The 27,797-nt window shown below is 37.9% G+C and overlaps 2 protein-coding genes across 3 annotated transcripts in view; one reads left to right on the top strand and one right to left on the bottom strand.

Moving 5' to 3' along the window:
- LOC134533653 (116 kDa U5 small nuclear ribonucleoprotein component) overlaps positions 1 to 20,501 on the top strand; it is a 130,090-nt gene extending 109,589 nt beyond the window's left edge. Inside the window, exons 16-18 of the mRNA XM_063371190.1 lie at positions 3,088 to 3,232; positions 17,452 to 17,605; positions 18,759 to 20,501. Of these exons, the coding sequence (XP_063227260.1) occupies positions 3,088 to 3,232; positions 17,452 to 17,605; positions 18,759 to 18,962 (503 nt within the window). The 3' untranslated portion in view covers positions 18,963 to 20,501. The remainder of the gene's footprint in view (positions 1 to 3,087; positions 3,233 to 17,451; positions 17,606 to 18,758) is intronic.
- Positions 20,502 to 21,540: 1,039 nt separating this feature from the next.
- LOC134533654 (pyruvate dehydrogenase phosphatase regulatory subunit, mitochondrial) overlaps positions 21,541 to 27,797 on the bottom strand; it is a 194,173-nt gene continuing 187,916 nt past the window's right edge. For both annotated transcript variants that reach the window (XM_063371192.1, XM_063371193.1), the window contains exon 16: positions 21,541 to 23,184. The gene's annotated coding sequence lies outside the window, so the exon portion shown is untranslated. The remainder of the gene's footprint in view (positions 23,185 to 27,797) is intronic.

Here is a 27,797-nt window from a genome sequence, read left to right as displayed (position 1 = left end):
TTCATTTTACATAGTATGTCCACCATGTCTATGTAGTTCACATGCGGTTTCTTCTGCTCTTGGGAAACCAGGTTTCGGAGTGTTATGTAGCCTGTCGCTACAGAGGTCTTCTGCACCTTGCAAAGGAAAGGTAGGTTCCCAATATGTTTCTGGAATTCTTTTTCCTCCACACGAATGTTTCCTACATTTTGAGGATTCATTAGAGCGCTGATTCCCAGAAATAGTTGACGAGATGGATCAGTGTTCACCAGATCAATCAGTTTTATAAGACTGAGTTTAGCTGTGTTCTTGAACTGCTCTTTAAGGGCTGCAGAGTTGACAGTTTTCATTTCAGCCAAAATGTCTTGCAACATTTTCAGGAAATATTCCCTTAGCCAAGACATCAAGAGTAGTTTGCAGTTTAATCAATTTTGTGCACAACTGATGAGCAGTAGGATACTTTGTTCCTTCAAGAAAATTAATTAGCTCTACAAAGGTGTTACAGTTTTGAGCCACAAATGTAAGAGTGGCCTCAAGACATTGTAACTCTTCCTTCTGGAGTCCCTTGATATATTTAACACCAGAGTTATCTTCGCTAAGCTGCTCAAAGAATTCCACAATGTCGTGCAGATGGAGTGCGAGGTATGATACAGATTCAAACTATGTGTTCCAACGTGTAACAACTGGCATGGGGAATAACTTGACCAGAGCCTTGTTTTCTCCATGTTTCTGGAGAAGAAATTGAAGGTATGCATGCCTCCTCTTTCTGGTGTTAAGAAAGGCCATCTTTACCTTACAAACGAAGAGGTTCAGTTCTTCCAAGTTGTTTTGCCAGATCTGCCCAACAATGTTTACTTTGTGGGCCCAACATTGTATGTGGTACATGTGGTCACCAAATACACCTTCAAGGGTGCCAGCAGATTTTGTCATGTACCTGGCACTATCTGTAACATACGCAATATGTTTTCTTCCTTGACTTCATATTTGGAGCATACATCAATCACTGCCCGAGAACAACAAACAGCATTTGCTGCATCAAGGACACAAGAAGCCCCTAAGATAACATCTTGTTCAGCACCTGGTTTCAGAATTTTAAACAAGATGTTGAAAACACAATTATTACTCTTGTCAGTGGTTTCATCTGCGAGTATGACCACATCTTGCCCCAAGAGCTGCTGCTTGATTTCCACTTCTTTTTTCTCTCTAAGTAGGGGAATGTACTTTTTCCTCATCCAATCCGCTGTTGGAAGATCACCAGCACCACTTACATGCTTCTGCATCCATGCAGTCAGCTTGCTGTTGTCAAGTTTCTCAAGAGGAATACCTGCAGCTACAAAGGCTTCAACAGTTTCGAGAACAAAATCTTCCTTTTGTTTTTTTGTGCATATTTGCGCCACTCCTGCTTCTGGGATAGAAAGCTGTCGTTTCAAAGTGCATGGGGATTGTTTAGCTTTTACATGTTTGTCGCTAATAATGTGCTTGTTTACCGTGTCCTTACGTTCATGCTCCAAACGGCAATTACAATATTTACAGAAAAGTATTTTTCCGTCACTGACGTATAATCCCTCATTCTTAAACTCGTCAGCACATGATGCTGCAGTAGCTTTATTTTTCGGCATGATTAAGAAATTTAGCTTTCATTTATGCACGTTATTTGTAAACAAAGCCCGGAGGTACCAAAAACTAGTATTTACTGAAGTTGTAGCGAAAAAATAAACCGCGGGAAGCCTACTTTTTACAGGCGAGAGAGCCATATACTCAACCCGAACACCCGAAGTAAAAGGTTAGGTTATGTCAGGTCAGTGAAATAAATGTTTTTATTTATTTTCCGGGAGGGTTGGGTAGGTAAGCGTTATTTAAAATATTTAATGACCGTAAAATAAAGAAATCCTTGCAATATGGTGCTTTTTCATTAGCGATCGGAAAACTTCGATTATGTTACGATTTTGGCTCTCTCGTCTGTGAAGTGTGAAATGAAAATGAAGGCTTCATGGTAAACTGCTAATTCAACAAGCACACAAAATTTCGTTACAGTGAAATTTCATTAAATATCAAGTGATCATTAAATATCAATGTTCGCTTTTATTTTATTTTCATACGTATTTATTTAATGAATGCAGTTTTTGTTCACGTGTATTTTTCAAAGGATACAGCTAACTAGGCGCTGAGATTTTTCACGTTGTTGTGTTTGTTAACTTTGTTAATTTTAGTTTACGATCGTCAGTTGTTAATATTGCGTGATCTCTAGTGGCTAGATGCGTTTAAAAACCCTAACCTAACTCCGATAACGATCTTTTTTTTGTTCGTGAAATCGTCAATTTTTGTGATATCTTGTAATTTTTTAAGATGAATAATTAACGCATTAAATAACCACCTCACTGCAGTTGGATGACGGCCATTTCTTCTACAAACAGATACGGAATTTTTGTCAATCAACCAATAGTCGGTAGTTAACGATTTAAATCAATATTGAGGTGTTTATTTGTGGTTAGAAAACATTTCACATTTTTCGCGGTTTGGGATGAATTTCGCGTGAAAATTCGCGATTTCGCATAAAACCATATAATCTTGGCTCTATCAATGGCATATACCTGCAACATCCTTTGGTCCCCAGGAAAATCGTTAGCAGCTTGGGGCTCCGTGTGACTATTTTTATCTGGAAGTTCAGAAGAACTTGTCGAATGAAGTTCTGGAAAATCTGCAAAAGCTAGGGAGTTATATAATCAGGCTTTTAGCAGCTCTGGTTTACTTCCTTCTTTGTGTTATTTGTAGTGTATGCGATAGTTTTTTGTAACTTCCCTGCATAAGAAATACCTAATATGATTTTTGAATTTTTTTTGTACTACATCCCATCTGTAAAACATTCACTATAAGTTAACATAGATAATTTGAACTAACTTTTCTGATAAACTTTATATCTCTCAGCATGGAAACCATTTGACGTGACTTTATGACAGCCAGACTTGTAGCCATCAGCCCGGTCTGTGAGCCGTACACGCACTGCTGCCAACGTATGCCAAAAACCAACCTCAGGACAGACAGTTTTTGCGACAGCTGACCGCCTGCCCGGAGCAGCGCTGGAAGGAAGCCGGTGCGTGGTGCTTGCAGGCCAGATCATCCCGACGTCGCGCCGCGTGGCGTACTCTGCCTTCCTGATGGCCACGCCACGCCTCATGGAGCCCTACTTGTTCGTGGAGGTGCAGGCCCCGGCCGACTGCGTGTCTGCCGTCTACACCGTGCTGGCCAAGCGCAGGTGCGTTACCACAGATGTTCTACTACATTACCTGGTTTTATCGCTTTATCCTCGCACATTCAGTACTAAAATCCAGTTTGAAAAGTAGGGGTGCGACGTTTATGCGGGAATAAAAATTTTTTTGTTAGGTAAAATTATTCATAAAAACAAAACCCATTCATGGAAAGTACATTTATTTAAAAAGTTAAGTATAAAAGAGCATGCCAAACAATTGGTAGCATTGCAGTATACATGCCTTTTCTACCAATAAAATTGTTACTAAGAACGGGTTAGGTTGCCAGTAAATTTTATTCTGAATTTATAATTATTTAATAATCATGTTTCTTCTGTCATCCTTTCAACTTTGTTTTGATAGTTATATTTACCTAATATTATGTGTAATGAGTTGTTTCTATGACAGTAAAACCTGTTCCTTACGAACACCTGTATAGCGAAATCCTGTTTACAACGAAATCACGTCTTGGTCCCGCCAAAATCCTATACAAATACATGTGGTTTACCCTCTTGTAACAAAATAATTATAACGTGTGATTTTACTAAGCCTGTGTGAATATCAGTTTTTTAGTTCGAATCGAATTCGAATACAAATACCAAATTATTCTCGAATACGAATATTGAGTTCGAATAATTGGAATGAGAATTGAAATCCCATAAAACATGTTATATCTAGGGATGGGCAATTTACTTGGCCTGTTTACGTTTTCCTTGGAACACATCCTATTGAGGTACAGTAGAACCTCGTTAATACGTGATGGTCAGGACCGAGATGATCACGGATTACCGAATTTCACGGACTAGCGATTAAAAGCCCGGAAGGTCTTGTCAAGCTACTCAGACACTGGCGTGCAGCTGGGTTAAGGCCGTTCACGGTAAGGGCTGGCCGTCTTCAAATTAGTGTCTTGGCTTAAAAAAAATACAGCACTGCCTAGCCATTAGTTCACGGTCATTTACAACAGACGAAGAGAGAAAGATAAGTACGCGCTGACCTTGCACCCTCCCCCCTCGACCACTTCGTACAGCCGAATACCAGCCAGACATGTCACTCGCCAGGCGTCTGCCGTGCGTTGGCGGGTGGAAACAAACAAAGGGAGACGGGAAGCAGATGTCAGGACATCCCCCTCAAGTTTAAAGAGTGACAAATGTGACAGCTGAAAGGGGGGTGACACAAAGGGTCGGTACAAACAGCTTTGCAGAGTTTGGCGGCCCACGCCATGGCTGGCAGTGTTTGCCGGCGGCCCGCGTGACTTTAATTTTAAGCGCCTACAATTTTTACTTCTTTTTTTTTCCTTCTCTTTTAAATCGTCCCGTATTATCCAATTCCCGAATTAGCGCATCACGGATTAACGAGGTTCTACTCTATTGTACTTTTAATTCGTTATTATATAAAAAAAAATTATGAAGCATGTACTGATTTGGGAAACTTACTTTATATTCATGAACATGGATGCATTGTCGCTACATCGGCATTAAATAAGGCATAAATCACATATGTATTCTCAGAATATGCTAAAAAATAAAATAAAGCATTTTTGGGATCTAGACTAAATATGAATCTTGTTTTTTTAAATAACTTTACAGAGAAATCTGTTACTTAGTAATACAACAGTAATGCCGACTTTCATCACAAGTTACGGTCGCACATGTAGTAATAACAATGAAATAATGAATGACAAAAATTAATTCATTATACAATTATTATTTTAATCGCAATTCAATTTTAAATATTCTGATACACGTTCTATTTATGAATTTTTTTTAGGACCATGTTTGGTTTGTGTAGACTACCAACGTTAAAATATGTGTTATCTGAGAATTCCATGATTGCCAACCCATACCCATAGAAAACACATTTACTTCACAATCTTGGTACACCATGTAACGTGATCGCAAGCTTTTAAGTAAGTTCTTGGCAAGAGTTTTTTTTTTGACGCGCGGGACAGGATAATTGCCTGAGCTGTCACTACGCGAGGAATTTGGGAAGGGTATAAATTGTGGAGGGGGGGGGGGGGGGTTGTTTGCCGCCTGCATCTGGTCGTTTGCTGTGTATTATCCTATTGAAAAACATTGACGTAGCATGTTAGGCTTTTGGAGTCTTTTCTGTGAGTATGTGGCCAGATGTTTTCCACATGGTCTGTACAATTTTCTTTCTCTTCGCCGTCACGTTCGGAACGAAATTACAGTGCCGACAAACCATGTTTCACCCTCTAATCTGAAAACTGTCACCTATAACGTCCCGGTTGTATGGATTTTACAGACACGTATTTATCTTTATCAGTATGCTGACAGTTCAAATCTATTTTAAACGACCTGACAACATTCTTCTACATAAAATACGTTAGTTATCGCTCCGAATTACTGTGTTCAAACGGGCTTTACGTGGCCAGATGTAGTGATCTCGCTCAGCCTTTTTCGTAAATGACTGAATATTCGTTTTTTCGAAGTGTTAGTATTCGAAATCAAATCAAATCGAATACGAATAATAAACTATTCGTTTTGATATTCGAAAATTCGAATTTTCGCACAGGCCTAGATTTTACAGAACTCCTCTATTACGAATTAACAAAATAAATGGACTGTACAAAATACACACAATTTTGCAGTGAAATACTTGAGTTCTGCTCAAATATTAACGTAACGTAAACAATTGTGGACTGCCATCTTGCTCTGCATCACACTACACTACACAGAAGAGAGCAGTACGTCGCCAAAGAAGCAGCCGAAACAAAGATGACATGGTACAGTTGGTCGACTGCTCGCGATAAATTAGTCGCCAGTGCTGTGTGTCGATCTCTCGAAAGCACGAAAGTTGTGCAGTTGGCAGTTGGTTTAGTCTATGTGTTTAGTCCGTGCTTTTATGAATAATCTTTCATGAAATTTTTGGCTTTGTGTTCTGAGTTTATTGCTGCAAGTTTATTTCCGTCGTGTTCTCAAGCAATAAGTATATGTATGGTAGATTTTATTGTTTTAGGCATCCTAATCAATTTTTTTACTATACAATTGTACACAATTGTTTGTAAGAAACAATTGGACATTCAATTGCGTTAGGTTCTAATCACATACAAGGGTTAAGTGCAATCATCAGTACATACACGGAATTTTTTAGAAACTGGTCAAGAAAAAGAGAAAAGCCATTTCTCTTTCAACGAAGCTGGAAATTCTTCATGCAGTAAATCTGGGCGAAAGAAAAACAGATGTTGCAAAAAGATTTTCAATTCCGAACTCTACCTTGTCAACAATACTTTCGCAGCGAAGTGATCTTGAAAGTAATGGACTTGTACTTGGTGCCGAGAGAAAAAGACAGAAACTCTGTAAAAACGATAATCTTGATAGGAAATTATTTTACTTTGTAATGGAATGTCGAGCAGCTAGCATACCTATCTCAGGATCTATCCTTCAAGAGAAGGCCAAATATGAGGCATTAAGAATGGGGATAGACAATTTCCAGGCATCGAATGGTTGGCTGCAAAGTTTCAAGTTTCGTTGGAACCTGAGTACTCTGAAAGCTGCTTGTGTCGAGGCAGCTGTTGATCCTTGTGTCCAAGAAGAATGGCAGCCACAGTTGCGAATACTTACGAAAGGATATGCATCGCGGGACATTTTCAATGCGGATGAGGCGGGTGTTTTTTATAACCTCCTCCAGGACAAAACTCTTGCTCTGAAAGGAGAAGCATGCCATGGGGGGAAGCAAAGTAAAGAACGGTTCACAGTTCTGCTGTGCGCAAACTCTGATGGTTCAGAGAAATTAACACCAACTGTCATAGGAAAATTTGCCAAGCCTCGCTGTTTTAAAAATACCAAACATCTACCTTGTACGTACAAACACAATTCCAAAGCATGGATGACATCATCTTTGTTCCGCGAGTGGATTTGTAGTTTTGATGCTCGCATGGGGGCACAAAACAGGCAAATTGTGTTTTTCTTGGATTGTTGTACAGCACACAAAATTGATGGACCTAAACTGCACAACATCAAAGTGGCTTTCTTTCCACCAAATTGTACATCTAAGCTGCAGCCCATGGACCAAGAGGTAATATCTCAGTTGAAAAGGCTCTACAGGCGCCAAATAGTCCAGTATCTGCTGAGGCAAATGGAGAATGGCAACACTTCTTTGAAATGGAATCTCCTGCATGCCATGCAGCACCTCTGCCATAGTTGGCAGAATATTGAATCCACTGCTATTGCCAATTGCTTCCTCAAAGCAGGGTTCCACGATGAAGAGCAACAACAGCTAAGTAACCCGCCATGTTGCACCGAAAATGAGTGGCTTGAAGTAACCAGGAACATTGATGTCCCGGCCACATTTGATGATTTTGTGAATGTGGATAGTGCTGTTCAGACATGCCCTCAGGATGAAGGCCGTAGTTCAGAAGAGCAAGAAGATGTGTGTTTAACTGATGACACCACCGAAAAAGTCGACACTGAGGTTCTTAGGCCATCGAGGAAAGACGTGAATTTGGTCTTGGATGTTTTGGAGAGATTATTTCTGATGTCTGATACAAGTAGTTCTGAATCAAATCTTAAAATGTTGCGAGAACTTCAGTGTGCTGTGACTAATGAGTTAAGCAACCGTACCAAGCAAACATCTATTAAAGACTATTTTTCAAAGCAGTAATATTACAGTCAAACCTCTCTGAAACGACCCCTCACTGTTTCCAGGAATAGGGTCGTAATATAGGGGGGTCGTAATAAATGTTTTCCGAAATTTTCAGTTAGTTTCAAACCCCCCCCCCCCCACACCCCCCCCCCCCCCCCCACTTCCAAACCACTACTCGCTAACCAGCTTACAATGGCAGGATGCTGTCACTCACAATGCTAGACGGCTTTGCTTTAAACCCACTTCAACCTTCATGACAAGTCCGTCGCCCTACAGGCCACCTCTAAAGAAAATATGTCAAAAGATTGTTTATTTTTACTTGTTAGTTTACATGTACATTTTCTGCTTGCCGTAGTTAAAAACACTATAACCCCGATGTCACGAACCCCGGATTTAACGAAGCAGTGATTTTACAAATAAATTCTCGGGAACCGTCAAAAAATTGGACATTTTGACCAAAATGTGAAAATCAGAAAAAAAAAATTATAAAAAAAAAAATGAAAGATCATTAAAATCTGTTAATTTTTACACACAGCGTATTTTTGTGTTGGCTTTTATACTTCCAATAATGTTCATGTAAGAATAACAAAAAAATAATGGGACATTTCCTTTAAAAATATGGCAGCGGTAGGTTCTGCAACGCGAGTGGGTGCACACTAAGCTCGCTCGACTGGCTGGCGGCAGCGGCTTTATGACGCATAAGCTCACCCCTCCCTCCCCTCGTTAACATTCTTCAAGGCTAGCTCATCCCTCCCAGACACACAAACCATCTAGTGTCCTCCCTTAACACCCCGACTTCGCTCCCCTTTGAAAAACCTTTATTTGCTTTAACTGCGTACCACAGTAGACACTCGCAAAAAGCTAAACGTAAACACGTTGCCACAAAAACCTTTATCTGCACCCTGCCTCAAAGGGACGTGGAATGGGGGTTGTCAAGCGCTGACAGCGGTCGACAGGAAGTGGTATCTATTTTTAGATATGCGCTGCCTACGGCAGTACAGCCTCGGCAAGAGTAACGCAGTAACACGCTACTCACCACAAGAAACTTATTTTCTGTCCTATTTTCTTCGGATTTTCGGCAATTTTTCACGGTTCCTCGAAATCGGGTTGTAATAGAGGTGGTCGCAATAAATGGGGTCGCAACAAAAAGGTTTTACTGTAATTGTTTACATGTTTTTATTCTGTCCATGCTGTAGTTTAGGTATTTTTAAGTTAATGTGCAATTGGCTGCAACTAGTTATCTTGAGTGCTGCAACGACTATCTGTACATAGAGTATGATTTTCTGCCCAGTTATTTTCATCTAGGTATGTAGTATGTACATTATATACAATTTGTTTTTTCCCTAAATAATACATGTCTTAATATGCAATGTAATGCGAATAGTGTTAAAACATGACTCTTGATTCGGTGCAACGTTAAATATGCATTTGTTATTTTATGACATGCTTTTTTTATAATTTTGGGTTTCACCTCTTTATAAAGAAACCTCTCTCTATGTATTACAAATGTAACAAAATCAAGTTCCCTCAGTTTTGTTATACACAGGTTTTACTGTATTTATTTAAATTTAATATTGTATTATAATTATATATTATGTTTTTATTAGAATGCAGATGTTGCATAATCCTTCTAGAACAAGGGAATATGTCTGGGGTGATTTGTAGAAAGATAGAGGCATAAGAGGCCTGTAAGTGCGAGTGAGAACGAAACAGTGATTCCCCAGTAAGAGAGAGACTGTAATGATATCTCGTCACTGCGTGGGAACTGGAGGAGAACTACTCTCCCACAGTGTTGGAGAGCGAAGGAGAAATTGAATCCCCTGTTTCTATGTGTGAAAATGGTTTTCAGTGTAGTTTATGTTCTGTGTTTTGATTGGCTTGTAATTGTTAGTGTGAATGAAGAGTGTATGTGATTGGTCGGTGAGGTCATGTGACTGCCCTTCCTGCGTGGAGGAACCAGTGCCATGATCTCGACAGTCGTCTGTCGATCGCTGCACAACGAGGGCACGTTCGGTGGCTTCTCGCCAAATATGTAGGAGAATTGTGGAATAGAAAATTTAACGTTGGTGGTCAGAGCCATGCGGAGTTTTAAGTTAACCTAACATTTTTATTTTCATACGGCCTTTTAATTAGAAATTGTGACCATCTTCGTCAGCATTTTGGCTCGTGGCGACTGTGTTTCGCCAGGTGCGGCCAGGTTTGGTGCCTCACTAGTTGTGTACTTCAAGTAACTTTTTACTGAAGGACTTAATCTACGCTTGTTTTTTTTTCTGCTTAAATTTTACCGCCCAAGCAAAAATCAATTATTGACAATTGGATGGATGAGCAGGACGTGTGAGAAAAATATTGAAATATTGAAGTGATTGGATTCGGTTGTTTCGTCTTTCGGACAATAAAAAAAACTCTCAAATGAAAGAAGAAAATCTTTTTATTTCATTTAAGTGAAGTGTAATAATTTTAAATTAATGAATCATGCAACAAGAACCTTTCTTACACTTTAAATAGAAAACAAAATCTGTAATCCAAATGCGAACCTGAACGAATGCGTAACTATCGTTGTAGTACACACTTACCACGAAAGAATGCGGGCCATCAAATGTAGTTATCTCGGCACTCGACAGAGAGCGCGCCTTGCATGCAATCGGTGAGATATCAATATTCGGCTACGTGTGCGTGCTCTATACGGGAAGCAACATAACCAAACATGAATGATGCCAACTAGCGCTGGCTACATTTTTGTAAGTGGTACACCGCGGCGACGCAAACGAATAGATATAGGTTATAACCTTATAACGTTTAAACAAGTCTTTAAAAGAAAATTTACACATCAGACAACATAGTATTTCCGTTAATTAAATAAGTAGTAAGTGGTAATGTCCGAATAAATATTAGAGTTCTACTTTAAAATTCATTGTTTTATACGGCAAAAATACCCACACTAAGCGCTCTGAATTTAATAGCGGGACCAAAAACATAATGCCACGATCACACCCTAAAATATTGGTGCGACGATTATGCGATAAAAGAGGGTAATCCACATTGCACTGCAGCCTGAGAGACTTCCCTAGCTGTATTATTTTTCTTGTGCACTGTGCACAACCTGCCATGTCCCGCCATCTCCCCCCTGCCAGCATCTCCCATCACTGCTTCCATTGAACTAGTGATGCAGGTACGCAGTGCAAGTCACTGACCATTCCCGCGTGTTACAAGTAGCACTGCTTTTTGCAACTTGTTTTGTGAATTCCATGTAGCCTTAAACGTTTAAACTATAAAACTGTTTATAACTGTCTGACGAGTTATAGTAAAGTTTTCATGGTGAAATGCAGTTCATTATTGGTGTCCGTTATACCCAAACTGGATGACTTTGCTGATCTTGGTGGGATAGTGTGAAGGTGAAAACTGAAAACTGGCTAGACTTAAAAATTAGTTGCATTTACAATAATCACTTTTAGAGTATATTTTAGCAGTTAATGTTTTCCAGTAACTAGGCCTTTGCAAAAACAATTTTTCTAGTTTGAATGTAATATGAATACGAAATTATTCTTGAATTTTGAATTTGAATTGTAAATCGCAATTTTGTGGACAGGATAGTTGCCACAATTTTTCACAAATCCCTTTTAACTTATACATAAATTCTATTAGTGGAGAAAATCTCTGTGGAGTTCGTTAATGTTCAATATCTGACCAAAGGGGAAGTTCCTTTTGAAAAACAGAAAAATCACTGTAACTCTCATAATATGGAAAATATCACATCTGTTTGAAGGTATTATAACTTACGGGAGTAATACCAAAATCTTTGGTCTAAATAAATTTTTGATACGACCAGTCTCAACTGCAAGGGATTGAAAATAGAAGGGTTGAAGGACAAAAAAACATAACTTCTTTAGTAGGCATAACATCAAATTCACACAAAATGTTTGTTCATTTTATAAGTTTATAAATATTTAATTTTTATTTAAATCTTTTGTCTGAAAATTTTTTTGATTAGACAAACCATTGCTACGAGGGGTAGAATAAGAGGGGTAAAATTAAAACAGAAATCATAACTCTTTTTGTGGGAACACTATCAAATCCGTTCAAATAATTTGTAAATTGTATAATTATTTAGATAGTTAAAACTTTGGTCTGAAACAATTTTTTAAGCGAAACTTCTTTACTGAGGGGTCAAAAATTTTTGAGCGTTATGAAAATTGCGATCGCACGAGGGGAATGGTTAGGAACGTGGTGGGGGAACCGGTAGAGGAGGAGAGTGCGTCAGTGGTGACGCCACTCCAACGCATGCGCTAGCGGTCGAATGGGAAGATGGCAAGGGAAGGGGGTGATAGGTACGTAGCGAAGCCTGCTACATGCTAGTCGGAAAGGTCGGAAGGGGAGACGGCAGGGGAGAGGTAGAAATGACGCAGCTTTGATGCTGTGGAATTCTCATAACACTGCTTGTGTTCTTCTACTGCTTATTTTTCGTAATGGCCGACCATTGATGCTGCCATATTTCTTTTATTTTATTTAAATAATCTAAAGTTTATTTATTCTTGTGGAAAATAGTTATTGATTTGTGCAGTTGAGTTTATAATTATCATTCGTTTTTATGTGGATAGTTTAATCCAAAATTAAAATAATTTATCTCTGTCTATACCTAAAAAGCAAGAAGTTTCATTTCTGTCGTGCACGGACTCCACGCGCGGGGTTGAAATAAACAAAGGGGAAGAATTTTTAAAAAAACATAATTTATTTAAGAAATTGGCTTCGTTAAAAGTATCTTCTGAAACTCCAACTTTCAGTAATGAACATTGAGGGAAATTATTGTGTGATAAAAGATAGGAGCAAACAGGAAACAGTAATTTTGAGAAATTTGGTTGGACTTTTCCTTTTGTGACAAAAGTTTCCTTCCATTTTTTTCCCCCAATAAATAGTTACAAAATATGTTAGTGGTTAATTAGATAATATTTGATTGCACTTAGGAAAACATTAACTTACAATTTCATACCTTGATAAGTATTGGTATTTTCTTTTTAAAAAATGCCTTGAAATTCTCACGGAAGGATATTTTAATTTTTGGGGGGTCCATGTAATCTTGTTATTTATTTATACTTAACGTATTTTTTCTCTTGTTTACTCATACAAAGTAACATAGGTCTACAGTGAAATATTTGATGAAAAGGGAATTAGAATTTAATAAATTATAAACAATGGTTGTCCTTCCATGACCAAAAATTTTACAATTTTTAAGTTAGAGCTTGTGTATGAAACCAACGGTTTTGCTAAGCCCTTAATGCAATTTGTCTGCAATAAATTTAAAGCATGATATACCAGTTTTTAGTATTTTTTATCTAATATTAAAAATTTAAATATGCAACTATGTCCCTCTTTATTGTGGCCTGACCCACATCAGATCAATAGTAATATTATAAATGCGAAAGTAACTCTGTCTGTCTGTCTGTCTGTCTGTCTGTCTGTATGTCTGTATGTATGTCTGTTTGTTTGTTTGTTTGTTTGTTACCTTTTCCCGGCTGAACGGCTGAACGGATCGTAATGAAATTTGGCAAGGAGATAGAATATATCCTGGGGATGGACATAGGCTATCTTTTGTCTAAAAAATAATCTTTAAACGGGTTAAAAAATATATCTTAATTTTATGTAATGTGTGTCATACATATACAAACTGTTAGTGTCATTCTTCTATGCCTGCCGAGCAATAGCTTTCAATCCATTACGTTACGTTTTTCTATTGTAAGGAACTAAGTAGAGAGTAAGAAAAATATAAAGATCTTGACAGTTTGTAGTGTCGCCATATTTGTTTCAATTTTCAATTCCGTTTTTGTATATTACAATTTAAATTGCAGAAAAAAATCATTATTCATAGGTAGGTAATAAGTTTTTCTATTTGTCAATATTGTTATTATGGTAGATAGGAGTAAAGTAAATGCCTACATTCTTATATTACTTTATATCTCTTTCGATTTGGAGTGTTTCCGTGCCATTCGGGGTCCCCCCCCTTCCCCCCAGGTGGTTAAAGCCGCAAAATTTTGAAAGTTAAAAAATTTTTTTAAAATCTTTCTCTTTCGATTTTAAGTGTTTTCGAGCCATTCAGGATCCTCAAATCCCCCGCCCCCCTCTGGGAAAAAGCTCTAAATTTCGATAATTTTAGGAATTTCAAATATCATTTCTTTCGAGATGGAGTGTTCCGAAACATTCCAGGTCCTGAACCTCCACCCCCTCCCCTTCCACAAAAGTGAAAGCCACAAAATTTCAAAAAATTGGAGGAAATTGTATTAAAATTAAGTCATTACGAACTAAAGTGTCTGGGGCATGGTGGAACTTTTACCCAAAGTCGACTTCCCACCCAATTTTGTGGGAGGAGGGGAGTGAAAAACCCCAAAATTACGAAAAATTTCAAAAATTTCTTAAATTTAAGTATACTTTTTTACTATTTGGAGTGTTTCCGAGCCATTCGGGGTCCTCAAACTACCCTCCCCCCACAAGGAGTCAATGACCCAATAATAAAAAAATTTCCCAAAATTTCGAAAACCTATTCTCTTTTGATTTGGAGTGTTTACGAGCCATTCGGGGTCCTCAACATAACCCCCTCCCCCCTTCCCAGGGGTCCAAGCCCCAAAATTTAGAAAATTTCAAAAATCATTCTTTCGATTTTTAGTGTTCCCTGCCATTCAGGGTCCTCAAAATCACCCCTCCCCCTCTGGGGACAAAGCCCCAAAATCTTGAAAATTTCAGGAATTTCAAATATCATTTCTTTCGAGATGGAGTGTTTCAAACCATTCGAGGTCCTGAACATCATTTTTCCGCAAAAGTGAATGCCCCAAAATTTCGAAATATAAGAATATATATAATTGGATGTTGGCATGTATGACGTCGATAGACTCTTACACCATTTGACCGATCGCCATGAAAGTTGGCACATCGAAGTGTTTTTATCATGAAGAAGGTTTTTATGCTATCCATTTTTTTTGTAACTCGCCGCTAGATGGCGCTGTAGCGCATCAACTTCTAAACCTTTCAACCGATCGCCATGGGTAAACAGAAAATCATAGGTTACAGATACACAAACAGTAATTATGTGTCATTTCTTAATGTCCAACACACTGGACATATCGCTATCCATTTTGCTGTAACTCGCGGACATATATCACCCGGTGTTCAGCCCGGGCAAAGCCGGGTACTGCAGCTAGTAGATACATAAGTACATAAGTGAGTTACATTGTGAAATTCACAATTCACAATTTGAAAAACACAATAATTTTGAACTGATAATCACAAGAAAGGTACACAAAATATTTGGGCTTTTTTACATAAGAGTGAGTGAAAGGTTTTTGATTAGAGGATGAGTTTAAAAGCATGAGTTGAGAAACAGGACAAGGCACAGTTGCACCTTAGTACGAGAACTTATATATTGCTGCTTGCGCAAAAGATTCGCTTACAAACTTACAGCTCGTTTTGCAAGTATGCAGACACAGCACCCAGGTAAATATTTAGGCTTCTTAAGGTGGAGAGAATTACTGTGAAACTTTAATGAGTTTTTCATTCTTTACACAACCTATAATGGTTCGTTATATACAAAAATAAAGATGTTAAGCGCCAATTGTAGTTTTTGTTTAATTTTCAAAATATAATGTTGCACAGATGAATCCAATCACTTTCAAAATTTTTCTCTCTCATTCCACTCGTACATCCGCCTGTCGAGAATTGCTCGCAGCTCGGGCGATGAGAATTAACGAAAAATAACTTAGGTTAAGTCCTTCAGTAACATCTTACTGTAAGTACACGAAATCAGTGCGGTCTCAAACATGGCCGCACCCAGCGAAAATGAATTTCGCCATGAGCCAAACGCCGACGTCGGTAGCAGCAATTTCTAATTAAAAATGCCCAAAGAGTTCCAAAAACAACAAATGATTAAATTACTATCTTCGGCATGGCTCTAGCTACCGACGCTAAATTTATCCTCCTCAAAATTCCTACATATTTGGTGAGAAGCCACCGAACACGCCCTCCTGGTGCAGCGATCGACAGACGATTGGTGAAGTCATGGCACCTTCTTCTTCACGCAGGAAGGAGAAGTCACATGACCTCACCGACCAATCACATACACTCTTCATTCACACTAACAATTACAAGCCAATCAGAACACAGAAAATATACACTGAAAACCATTTCCACACATAGAAACAGGGGATTCACTTTCTCCTTCTCTCTCCAACACCGTGGGAGAGTAGTTCTCCTCCAGTACCCACGCAGTAACGAGATATTGTTACAGTCTCTCTCTTGGTGGGGAATCACCGTTTCTATCTCACTCGCACTTATTGGTCTCATATACCTGTCTCTCTCTAATACATCCCACACCAAGTCCATTGTTCTAGAACGTTAGGTAACAGCAATCATAATAGTACAAATTACTTGACAAAATTAAACTTATTTAGAAAAAAAATTAGGCCAAAACAGGCAAAAATCCAGTACGACTTATTTGTAAATAATTACATAAAAAATAGTAATGATTTAAAATGTCTGTTAAAATACAAAGTACATTCTTAAAACACACAGCAAGTGCAAATATCAACCCTAAAATACATAAAAACGGTAAAATATTCTTAGCAAGACATTTTAAGAAATGTTTACATTCATGAAAATTGTTTAAAAGAAAAAATATTTAGCTAAGAGGGCAGGGGTCTTGCAACATTACAAACCTTAGTAATAATGCACTTCAGTCATGCAGAAAAGTTACCGTACAAGTTTGAACAACGCAGGGCTTGTGTAAGTTACACAAGGCACTACTGTTATGAGTTATCTCATACTCTCACGCTCTCACGCTGGGGCAAACTATGAAGCTGAAACACTGCAGCGCCGGACGTACTGAAACTAAACTGGCAAAGTGCACACAGAAAGCAAACAGTACATACTTCCAAAGACTAGAACATTAACCCAGTGGCAAGGCAAAGTACTAGATTAAGCATGGTAGGTATATGTTACAATTTAAAACTGCACAAGTGCAATGGCACACGAGACAAAGATTTAACTCAATCACTCACTCATGCAAAATAGGGTAAAACAGTCACTGAGTGTGCTACCAACTGAACAGAAACTGCAACAATCAAAGTGCACGCAAAACTAGGCTCTCAATAATTATGACCAAAAGTTGTGTTGGAACATAATTTTGGAAAGGAGAAGTTACCAGACAATATTAACTCTAACAGTCACGCACCTTTGCACTGCAGCAAACAAATCCAACACACAGATTCATGAATAAACTACAATGCTTCCTTGTCAGATTTCAAACAAGATGAATCAGGTATAACGTGTGTGCCGATGGTATAGGTATAGGGTATAGGACATTACTAGCAACATAACAGCGAATGTCTGGGGGGGGGGGGATCTTTCAGGCAGGTGAGACTTGCTGAAGCTGAAAGTACTTTTATAAAAATGCTTTAAAAACCTAAAATGAAATTACAATTTAGAAATATTAACGGGCAGCAGTGTTTTTACATACAAGCCTTGGGCATAACATTTCCTCATTACAAGATACAGTTAAAAAATTTTTTGTTATAGACCATGAGCTTAAATTGTTGTCAGGCTGAAAGAAGCGCTGGAACTGTGTGTTGGAGCGAGCGATGTGTCGCAGGGGCCACGTGACGCAGGACGCACCGGTGCCTGGCTCCCCCCTGTACACCATCAAGGCCTTCATCCCGGCCATCGACTCGTTCGGCTTCGAGACGGACCTGCGCACCCACACGCAGGGCCAGGCCTTCTGCCTGTCCGTCTTCCACCACTGGCAGGTACTGCCGCGCCACTTTTCATTATTTAGAGAGAGAGAAGTTGTGTAGCCAATCAGAAGGAATTTTTTTCAGGAAGTCCGATTCATGACCTAAGAGGTGTGCCATTGTACTGTTTTGTGGCATTTGCTCAACTTTACTTACCTTATTATTTTTTTTTTGTTTTAATGGCGAACTGGTTTCCACATAGGACTGACAGTGCCCCATGGAAGCCAGCCGTGGGCTGGAAGTCTCCGGTTTGTGTTCATGAAGGGCTTCTTGTCTATATTATTTAACTTGTTCTTTGTTCAGTTCCTGGCCACTAGCTGGCCGAGGCCTTGCTACGTACTAGGAAAATGTACAGTTAAAGAGTAAATTTGATGTGCAATTTTTTTGAATGTCTACAAATGTAAAATATAATAAAATCCAACAAGTTGAAGAATGTTTTGTCAACAGCAACATATTTTCGTCATTTAGTGTGTCTGATTTTAGGATTGAAGTGTTTAAATTTATTTTGCAAGCCTGAACTGTAACAACCACTGGTACCATCTTTAGTGAAGAAGAGTAACACCCATGAACTTCCCTCATTAAAAAGTTTTAATTTATGTGAGTATTAAACCCACAGGTATCTTTGGCTTTCACTAATTAATTTTTTTACTGATGTTTTCATGTTTTAGGAGACCATGTAATACGAGTAATTTTTTCAGACAAAAAAAATCTTTATTATAAGGATATATATAAAAAAATTATACATTATTTCTTTGTAAATATTTACACTGAACATTTAGTGAGATGACATTGAGAAACTTCGATAAACCTACAGTGGGGGGCCACTTTGTGCCATCAATGTTTTCAAGATCTGTCAATGGTAATTATTCAGTTTCGCTTTTTTTTTCCTAGCACAAGAATTGTCTGAAGTAGCTCGGCTTCTGGGTTGTAGCCGTGTCCTTGGCGAATCGAATAATTCACCTATGTTTCGGTCGACATTGCAGTTGCCATATAAAGGCAGGATAACTGGTGAGAACATCAGTAGGTAACTGCTCCCTGATGATGGTGACTGCAATGTCGACCGAAACGTCTGTGAATTATTCGCCAAGGACACGGCTACAACCCAGAAGCCAAGCAACTGAAGGTGAGCAATGTCGTGCTGCTGGATGAAGCTGTGCCGTGTGCGCAGATCGTGCCGGGAGACCCCCTGGACAAGAGCATAGTGATCCGCCCCCTGGAGCCGCAGCCCGCCACGCACCTGGCGCGGGAGTTCATGATCAAGACGCGTCGGCGCAAGGGCCTGAGCGAGGACGTGTCCATCAACAAGTTCTTCGACGACCCCATGTTGCTGGAGCTGGCGCGGCAGGATGTGCTGCTCAACTACCCGCTGTAGCGTTCCAATACCGTTCGTGTGTCTCTGTTTGGAAAAACTAGCGATATAATCATGTGCATAAAAGTGATGAGATGCTACAGGCACACTCTCTGCCTCCCAGCTGTAGGGAGACTGGCGAGGAAGCTGGTTTTCAGTGATCACACCCAGCACAACCTCCCTTCTAATCCGCCCTTCCAATCAACTCTGCCGGTACAAACCTTGGCCTTGTTTCGCAAATAAAAAAATCCTTTTTGGCTCGGCATACAGACGCAGTAGATTTCAAAGTTAATATTTATTTTGGAACATTCTGGAACTTTAGGAAAATTCTAGAAATTACTTGGACATTGTGGTAACTTTATGTTCAAAGCACCCTACATGTTTTCCTATCCGCTGCAGTTAAAGTTTTGAGCGGGTTTTTTTTTTCTTCTTCTCAATACTTCTAGTATTTTGATGTCTAGTATTTCTGGAATACTCTCGATAAAGGCCACAGTATCTTAGTCGAGGAACAATGAGGCCCTATAATGTTAGAGCCTCGTTTGAGAGCGTAGCTACTGACACTGCTGGGCAATTTCCCAGGACTGGTGGCCAATGATTATTTCACTAAGTGGCCAGAGACTTGTGTATTCCTAACCAGGAAGCCACTGCTGTGGCGTACGTACAAGTCAACCTCATTTGCAGATTCAGAGTACCGATGAAGCTGCACTTAGACCAAAACCACTATTTTGATTTGACTATATTCTAGCGCTATCCATGACTGCTGGTGATGTGTTTGGACAGGAGTAGAGGCTACCCTGTCACATCAAGTAAGGGCATTCTCGCTCCACCGACTATGACAATCATCTTGAGGAGCATATGACATTCATACACATGTGACCTTGTGTAAGGTCACGTTATGCCTTGTTTTAATGTATTTATGCCGAAAACATTTAAGGATGTGATAAAATTATAATTAACCTTACCTGTAACCGGTGTAGGGAAAACAAAATGTCTTCGAGTCCTAGATAGGGTAGTGCTGTGTGCTGCAGAAATCACATCACATTCAGCAAACACCATAAATATGAGTAGAAGTTTGAGTAAACGTTTTCCTGTCAAGTGTCAACATAACCACATGAACTCAGGGGTACCAACCGGGCATGTCAAGCTTAGTAAAAGAGAAGAGTATGAGTGGAAGCCTCGTCCGTATATTGATGGTTCGGACTATGGTGGATAATGTAATCATCTGTAATGTTCTGTATTCCTAGAAGATTGAGTAATTGAGGGGCAATAGGAGGGAAGGGCATGTATACTCGGGGTCGTGGTAGTTTTGGAGACAAGACAGCAAGGAGAACGACAATGCCGACAGTGTTAGAAAGTTGTTTGGACAGCTAACTGTTAAAGTGGTTAAATTTCTGTGATGGTTAGTAAGAAATTGTATGTCTAAATTTATGCTATTGTGGTGTAACTTTACTTAGAGCATATGATCCTGTCATGGACTTGTCTTTGTATGAGGCACGTAGTTAAATGTGTTTGTGATGCAAAACTGTACTATAACCAAAATAAATTTCATTTTGTAAATTTTAATTTTAAAACTTTGATATAAACAGGATACACAATAAGGAAATATTCTGCTGAGGACCAATATCACCATAGCTAGGTTAAACCTTAGTTACCCCATGATTTCAAGCTTAGCTTAAAGGTTTTCATTTCATGAGACATTCCTCGTATGCCTAAACTCAGGGGCTGGCCATGTCTGCATGATTACATAATAAGTGTGAGAAGCCTTTATCTCCCCCCCCCCCTCCCTTTTCTCAGTTCATTGTTGCACCAGGCTGGTTGGATGTCAAAAACATTTCCTGACATGTAGTGTTTACAAGCATTTAAATCTTTATTATCTCAATCGTAATTATTCAATGTCATCTTTCCTAAAATTTTGAGATTATTTATGCATACTGTTTTCATTGTCAATATCAGCTGTCCAAATGTGCGGCTATTTTGGTGTCTGCTAAGTTTTGGGTTAAGAAGTCAAACACCCGAAATTGGGCGTTTAAAGTAAATCTCTGGGTAATTATCTTGAACTTAGGTAACTAGTTGGTGAAATGCTATTCGTTATTAAATTTCGCTTAAGTTTTCTTAAGCTCAGCTTAAAATTTTAATCGCTCAAACTGTTTTTTTTAATAAAGAGGGCATTGCATTTGAAAAATTACGCTGTAGTATTTTGAATTTTAATACAGAGGTCAAAAAAATTTCAACTGTTCATGTGCTTTCATTGAAAAGTAAATGCTGGAGAGAGCACCCTGCCTCACATGCGGTGAGACCAGCCAGCCATCGCACGTGTCGACACAGGCATTCTGTCACAACCACTGCTTCACTATTAGTACGAGATCAGCTGGAAAAACACGTTTACTCTGAATAATGACTAGCACACAATATCTGCTGTCTATATTTGTCGTAAAAATACACAGATGAAACATGCAAAACTTTTCAAATGCTAAGAAATATTTTTTGACCAATGCATTCAGACAAAATAGTTATTTTATTTGTAAAGCTGAATACCTTTATCAAACAAACAAGTGTTTAAGTTGTGAAAGTAACAAAACAAAGTAACAACCACTGATATGTATAAGAGTAAAAGGTATTTTTATTTACAGTATAAATATTACAAAGAAATGAATATTATACGTATAGTTGAAGTGTACTGCATGTATAAATCCATAACATCAGTTCATATAGTAGTTGTAAATACTGTTGGATATCTTAAGTACAACAATATTTAAAAAAAAAAAATTCTTCCAACTTTTATTTACAAAAGTAAGGTTTTCTCAAACAGTGTATTTTTTTTTAATATATCAGAAATGTATTAAGACACAGTAATTAAATTAAATATAACAAATACAAATCATCACAACAAATCAAATACTCTTCAAAATGAAGTTAATACTGTACAAATGTAGATAATACTAATATGTAAGGCCATTAAACTGTGACGAAAATAAATAGTAGAACTGCAACCCTCAACCAGTTAATAAATACTGGTTGTATCTATCTTAGAAACATTACCTATATTTTTCATGTTCTTGGCTCTCAACTTCTAAAGAGTTAGATGCTCTCTGCATTTGCACAAATATCACCTTTCTAACAATGTTTACAACACTGCCATTTCCCCACCCTCTTCCTGTCCAGCCTACGGCAACCAATCATTGGTTCCAAGCAACTGACATTCGGAGACTCGGCAAGAGTACAACACACAAACACTCCTGCTAACCAGTGGCCTGTATAAATAACACACAGACTAGTTAGAAGATACTGACTCCCTCCCTCCTCACGCCATGTGTGAGTGAACTGTTTGAACAGCACGCCACAACCATCACCAACTCCCGCTAGAGGACGAGGTAGAACCAGTGCCCCATTATGTTAATAAACACTAAATAATACCGCAAACCTTTTTCTTTTATTCCCTAAGAGTACATGTATTTCAGGATTCCAAAAACATTCTATAATTTTATTATATTGAAGTTACAACTCTACAGCAACGGGCATGAACATTTATGGAGTTGTACCTTTAATACGTAATTTACTGCATGATTTTGAGGCTGGATAACTGTGTTATAATCTGAAAATTAAAATCCTGTTTTAATATAAAAACTGTTAATGGCACGAATTTGGAAGACCTAACAGATTTTTCAAATTGGTGTCAGACGCGCTGATCAGCTACCTCGGCGGCCATCTCTCATCCCAGTCTCTTCTCACTGCCACGCGTCGAGAACTTCATCTGATACATTAACTGAACTATTCATCCCGTCGCTTGTTACTTCATAGTCGCTTTCGCCCTTTTCGGAGCTTACCTTGGGGGCTCCAGTGTTTTATCAGTTAAATAGCAATCTGCTTATTGGAGTTCAGAAACGAATGAGAGCGTAATGTTCACCCACAAGGTGGCTGGACTGCCGTAAACTATTAGTGCCGTTAGTTGAGTACAAGAGGCTTGTTATGCTGTGGTGTGTATTAAACTTAAATACAGTAGTTGTGTTCCCTGTGCACGAGTGACTGTAGACCGGCGTGTGTGACGCCACCAGAGCGTGCCTGACGCTGAGCGCTGGTACTTCCACACGCCCAGAGGTTAGTCCCCGTGCTCCCAATCAGTAGGTCATGACAAACAAGATAAAAACACAATTCAAAGGTTGAAGGACTGAGCAGGAGAAGTGGATGAAGTTGGACGGACAGGAGATGCTGGCGAAGCTTGTGTTGCAGAAGCGGCAAGGAACTTCACCTGAAACAAAATGCACGTTCAACTGAAGAATAAATGCAAGGACTGCCTTAACAAACTTTAGTAAAAAAAACATGAGACTTGGCACACAGGTGTGGAATACCAGCACAGCTTGAGTTTTGGGCAGCCTGTGTACACCAGCCCCTCGAAACATTGCCCTAATTTGTTCCACGAGAACAAAGCACTAATCAAAACATCGCTAAATCAAATAGGTTTCTTCCATAAGAGTGTATGTTATCAAAATAATTTGTTTTCCTCCAATCATGTAGGCTAAGTGTGCTTATGACAATTTTAATCAAGGCACGACTCCTGTTAAATTCAATATACAGAACTAATATAAATCTAAATACATTTTAAGTACACTGAAATAACTATTGATACACAATTTAAGACTAAACAAACTAAAATTAAATATAAAAATTTCACAGAACACATTGTTTACATAAGGATTGGGCATAACATTCGTATAAGGCTCTAAAAACATTTATGAGTTACTAAATAATAATGTTATTAATATAGGAAATGTATTTGACTCTAATAAGTTTTAAAAATCATATTATAAATGTTATTAGTAAGATTATTTAACCTGTAAACGTAATTCCCGACACTGTTGTTTACGACGTGTGTGCCATGATCTGCCACTAGCGCATCCTAGTAGCACGAGGTAAACTAGCCCTGAGAGCTACTAGCGTCACTCTGCAGAGCTGCTGCTGACATAAGGGATAGAGGAATATAAACGTAAGCTGAACACTCGGGGGATGTAGGAAATAAATAAGCCATTAAGAAAGCAAATTGCTCTTAAGAAAAAAAGCAAAATATTGTTTGGTTGATTCGTCACAGTATTACTTCATCGCATTGCATTTAACGCTACACAAGTGCTGCTGCTATTGTGCGTGCATGGAAATAAAATTACAATTACAGTTGAATGCTCAATTTTCATACAGCTAAGACCTTTGACACAGTCAATCATTCTCTTCTTTTAAATAAATTATCTAACTTTGGTCTTTGCACCTATTATGTAAATTGGTTCTCTAGTTATCTGACCAAAATAATTTTTTTTGTCACTATAAAAAAATCACAATTCCTCTATGCTTCATGCATTCTTTGGTGTCTCTCAAGGTGCTTCTTTATCTCGTCTGCTCTTTAGTATTTTTATCAATGATATTGTTAACATTCTTAAATACATCAGAGGAACCACTTTGCAGATCTGAAAATTTATAAATTATATCTTCCCCTCTATTATTAAAACATGACATAAATTAACTGGTGCTCGAACAAATTTAGTAACTCTTAACAAGAATAAAACCAAATTAATTTCCTTTACAAGGAAATACCTTCCAATAAGTTTTAATTACAAATTAGAAAACACCTCGACTTCCAAAACCTTTTTGATAAAAGATCTTGGTGTTTTACTAGCTTCTAAACTATTTTTTCATAAGCATGTCGGATTTTCTATACTCCGATTCTCGGAGGACCCTAGCCCTTATCAATTACATCACAACTTATTCCATATTCAGACGCCATTTTAACACTTTACTTGTACCTGATTAGATTGAAATTAGAATAATGTACAATTATTTGTAAAATAATAAATTTATTGACTCACACTAATGAGAAAGTATACAAACTTAAATAACAGAATTAACTACCCAAAATAAATTTTCTCAACCAACTTTAACTTCCCCTGCAGATCGTAGAGTTATTTTAGATTCACTCTTTGTTCTTAACTGCTACAAATATAAATTCAAATGTAAGTATCTCCTAGAAAATATCAGTCTTAAAATTCAACAATTTACAGTCCTCAACTCTTAATTCTTTACACAAATAATTATCTCATCTACCACCTCATCACTAATTACAATAAATTTAACCTGAATGAGCTAGGTAATTAATTTATATTTTCTTAATTCAATTTCTTTTTTTGATACCTAAATCAATATCTTATCACTTTTTATTTGTGGATATTTTTGAACATTTTGTTCCCTAATTATTACTTTTATGACTTAATACAGTTATCATCTTAATTGTGCAATTAATGTAATTTAGTTGTTTTTGTAATTACTGTGCAGTTTTGTTAGTATTTTCGATGTTCTATATGTCTGTATATATTTGTCCTTATCTGTTATGACTGAAAGTATGTGACTCCCCTACTCGTATGTTGGCCATACACGGTAGCCTTGGCTGCTACGCTGCCAACGAGTGGGGAAGTGATACTCTTACAACTGTCAGTGGGCATGCTACAAAATTAAATAAATAAATTAATAATATTACTTCGTAAACAATAAATATTTTGACGTGACAACATCTAATAAATCGATGAACGCTGGCTGCACGCACAAAATTGTCCCACTACGGATGTCCCACTACATGCGTGGCATCTCTCTGGTATGTTGCGGACGGTACAGAGAACTCGGCCGGCACGTGGCGGCGAACTGGTTCTTATTGTTGTGCACCGCGCCACGGGAGTATAACATCAATCACACACCGTATTATAGTTATGAGCCCACGAGCATGTAAATATTTCGAGTCCAACAGAGAATATGCTAGTTAAAAGAAATTCAAACACATATTGTGCGTGGAATATTAATAATTTAGACCATCTGAAACAATTATTCTCAAAATGGACTCGTGGTTGTGTGGTCAGCGTGGATGACTTCTAATCCAAAGGTTATCGGTTCGAACCTCTGCAGCTAGGAATTTTTTTTTGTACTTGTAAAAATAAATATGTCGCACGCAACATTTCAAAAGTAATAAATATATTTGAATTGATGAATGCAAATAAAAGTAAATTTATTAATTAAATTGTACATTTCATTTCACTCCTTTGTATCCATACAAAATAGTAATAATTCAATAAATTGATTCAATTTTATTCATAAAAGTATGCAGAGGTAGATTTTATCATACAAAAGATAGAAAAATTAAAAAAAAAATTCTTCCTCAAAGAATATAATATTTTTAATGCTTAAATGGTTTGGTTGCAAAAACCTATTACGGCTCAGTCTCAGGCCGAAAATGATATTTCCTTTTCTTCTGGATCAATCATTTCATCAATGTTTTGTTATGAGTATGATGTTGTCACGTTAAACTATCATCCGTAAACCGACTTTACAGACAACCAATTTTTTAACTAAGTTCTTACTAAGTGATGGTTTAATTTTACTTCCGTCCTATTTTCGAATAGTAAATAACGGTTATCTATTATTCTGTATGGGGAATTGTTCAAGAAAAAAGTTACTATTTTTTTATACTTGTTATTTATCAATCTCAAATGGCAGAAGAACAATTTTACTACAGCTTACAATAAAATCCCTTAATCTAAATGAAGAATTTTATATCCTATGACTATCTGTAATCCTGCATTTATTTTGTTGGAGTTTCAGATGTTTAAAACAAATATGTAAGCTATTTTATTGGTGAAAAACATTATAAGATCTTTAAGAACATTGCACGTGGCCTAACCTAACCTACTTTTCACTTAGTACCTCATAAAGTGCCAAACTAACCTTGAAAATTTAAAGCTTCAACTAAACTAACAAATAGAATGTAAAAAATTAATATAATCATTATTACATCACAAAGCCCTATGAAATATAGTTGCAGAAAACTAAAGACATTAAACTATACAATTTATGTATGTTGTTTTGTCCCATAAAAAGCCTGTAAGAATTAATTATTACCATTTAAATTTCTATCTGGGATGCAACACACACAATTTTTACAGTATGTATGTGTGTGTAGGTATGTATATATATGTGTACATATATCTATACTAATACAGTAAGTCCTCTATTTACGTCGTACCGATTTACGTCGTTTCGGATTAACGTCGCTAATGTTTGAGTACTCATGTTTCAATTTAAGTTGTTGCCGATTCACAATAACGTCGTTTACAATGACCGTAAATCTTTATTTTAACCAAAACACCGTATATAATTCTTTGTTTCCTTCGGTAGTTAATTTATGCTATGTAGCGTAAGCTATACGTTCACCGCCTTATCTTATCATACATCATGAGGGACGCTTCCTGCTCTCCGCTGCTCTCCGCGCGGTGATGCAATACTACCAGCCCGCCCGCTCGGCCACCCACGTATCTCGCACGTAGAAGTGTTATCTACTTCCCGCAACGACACAGCATTTTCTCCTACCCCTTTTCGTTCAACTCCTTGGCACTTCAGTCGCTATGATATCATTGAGTTGGCCGGAGTTTTAAACGTGCCGTTGTTAACTTTATCGTGATTAATTCGTTTGTAGTAGGCCTACAGTATCAGCTCACTGCAATTTATGATTTTTTTCTTCATAAGATGTCTTCCAAACGACTAAATTTATCTTCAAACGTAATTTCAAAAAATAAGAACAGAACACATGTTTCATTAGCCACGAAAATGGAAGTTTTGAGACGTTTCGATTCGGGCGAGAGGGCTGTTGAGATTAGTAATGTGTTAGGTCTGCCACCTACCACAGTTCGTACAATTCGATCAAACGCGGACAAAATTAAGAGTAGTTTACTGAATATGTCATCTGTCAGTGCTACAAAGACGAGTTGTTTTCTCCCGCGAATGACTCAAAGTAAAATCTGTGTAGCGCTAAACCACTTTGTATCCTTACACTTTGAA

Source organism: Bacillus rossius, chromosome 7, assembly GCF_032445375.1.
Source record: "Bacillus rossius redtenbacheri isolate Brsri chromosome 7, Brsri_v3, whole genome shotgun sequence".
Taxonomy (NCBI): domain Eukaryota; kingdom Metazoa; phylum Arthropoda; class Insecta; order Phasmatodea; family Bacillidae; genus Bacillus; species Bacillus rossius.
This window is presented reverse-complemented; position numbering and strand designations above follow the sequence as displayed.